This window comes from Branchiostoma belcheri, unplaced genomic scaffold (genome assembly GCF_001625305.1).
Source record: "Branchiostoma belcheri isolate BF01 breed outbred unplaced genomic scaffold, Haploidv18h27 scaffold48, whole genome shotgun sequence".
NCBI classification, from domain to species: domain Eukaryota; kingdom Metazoa; phylum Chordata; class Leptocardii; order Amphioxiformes; family Branchiostomatidae; genus Branchiostoma; species Branchiostoma belcheri.
The window spans coordinates 388,063-389,462 of NW_017804109.1; the positions used below are offsets into that span (position 1 = coordinate 388,063).

A 1,400-nucleotide genomic window follows, 5' to 3' on the forward strand; every position below is an offset into this window, starting at 1 on the left:
CCGACACGCTGCTACTTCCAGGCTCATCTGCAGTCACGCTGCTACTTCCGGACTCCTCTGCCGACACGCTGCTACTTCAGACTCCTCTTCGAGTCACACTGCTACTTCCAGACTCCTCTGCCGACACGCTGCTACTTCCAGGCTCATCTGCAGTCACGCTGCTACTTCCGGACTCCTCTGCCGACACGCTGCTACTTGCGGACTCCTCTGCCCCCACGCTGCTACTTCCGGACTCCTCTGCCGACACACTGCTACTTCCGGACTCTTCTGCCGACACGCTGCTACTTCCAGGGTCATCTGCAGTCACACTGCTACTTCCGGACTCCTCTACCGACACGCTGCTACTTCCAGGCTCATCTGCAGTCACACTGCTACTTCCGGACTCCTCTACCGACACGCTGCTACTTCCAGGCTCCTCTGCAGTCACACTGCTACTTCCGGACTCCTCTGCCGACACGCTGCTTCTCCAGGCTCATCTGCAGACACGCTGCTACTTCCGGACTCTTCTGCTGAATCGTTGCTACTGTCGCCTGATGTCTCTGCCGCCCGACTGTCACCTGATGTTTCCGCGGACCCACTGTCACCAGATGCCTCTGAGGACCCACTGACACCAGATGCCTCTGAGGACCCACTGACACCAGATGCCTCTGAGGACCCACTGACACCAGATGCCTCTGAGGACCCACTGTCACCAGATGCCTCTGAGGACCCACTGTCACCAGATGCCTCTGAGGACCCACTGACACCAGATGCCTCTGACGACCCACTGTTGCCGGATGCCTCTGCCGACCCACTGTCGCTTCCGGATGTCTCTGCCGATCCACTGCTACTTGCTGATACCAGTATTGAAATGTTATCGTACATGTCATGCGGATAACGATGAACATTGCCTGATATAAATTATCTAAATTTTACTTCATTTATGTATTTCTTTTCAAAATGAGGTTGTAATGTCACCAAGTTAACCTAGGGCTACCTCGAATACTGTAATCTCCATGGAATTTTACAATCACTGTGGCAATCGGTTTGACAAGTACATACGCTGAATACATCGGAATTCATTTGCACGTCAATTATGAAAACAGATATTTATCTTAGTTATTCAAAATAACTGTCCTGGAGACGCCCAAGGGGTCGCCCAAGGGCAAGATGGGAAGACCAGCTCTTCCCCACACTTTGGGAGCTGGGTGTCAGAGACGACTGGAGGGTCTGTGCCGGTGACAGATCAACCTGGCGGCCTGTGCATGGCTGTGGCTGCCATGCATCAGCACTTGATGCCTGCAGATGAACTGATTGATTGAAAATAACTGTAGATAAGTTCTACTTACCCTGAGGCTCGGCGGAATGGACCAAACACGCCAGCAGCAGCAGCGCCAGCCAGACGGCCGACCTGCCTGGAC

The 1,400-nt window shown here is 53.7% G+C and overlaps 1 protein-coding gene across 1 annotated transcript in view; it reads right to left on the reverse strand.

Annotated features, from left to right (window-relative positions):
* The window catches only part of LOC109479310 (IgGFc-binding protein-like), a 5,725-nt gene that overhangs the window by 3,224 nt on the left and 1,101 nt on the right, over positions 1-1,400 (reverse strand). Inside the window, exons 2-4 of the mRNA XM_019781266.1 lie at positions 1,329-1,394; positions 579-833; positions 114-447 (exon numbers count right to left, since the gene is read on the reverse strand). Of these exons, the coding sequence (XP_019636825.1) occupies positions 114-447; positions 579-833; positions 1,329-1,394 (655 nt within the window). The remainder of the gene's footprint in view (positions 1-113; positions 448-578; positions 834-1,328; positions 1,395-1,400) is intronic.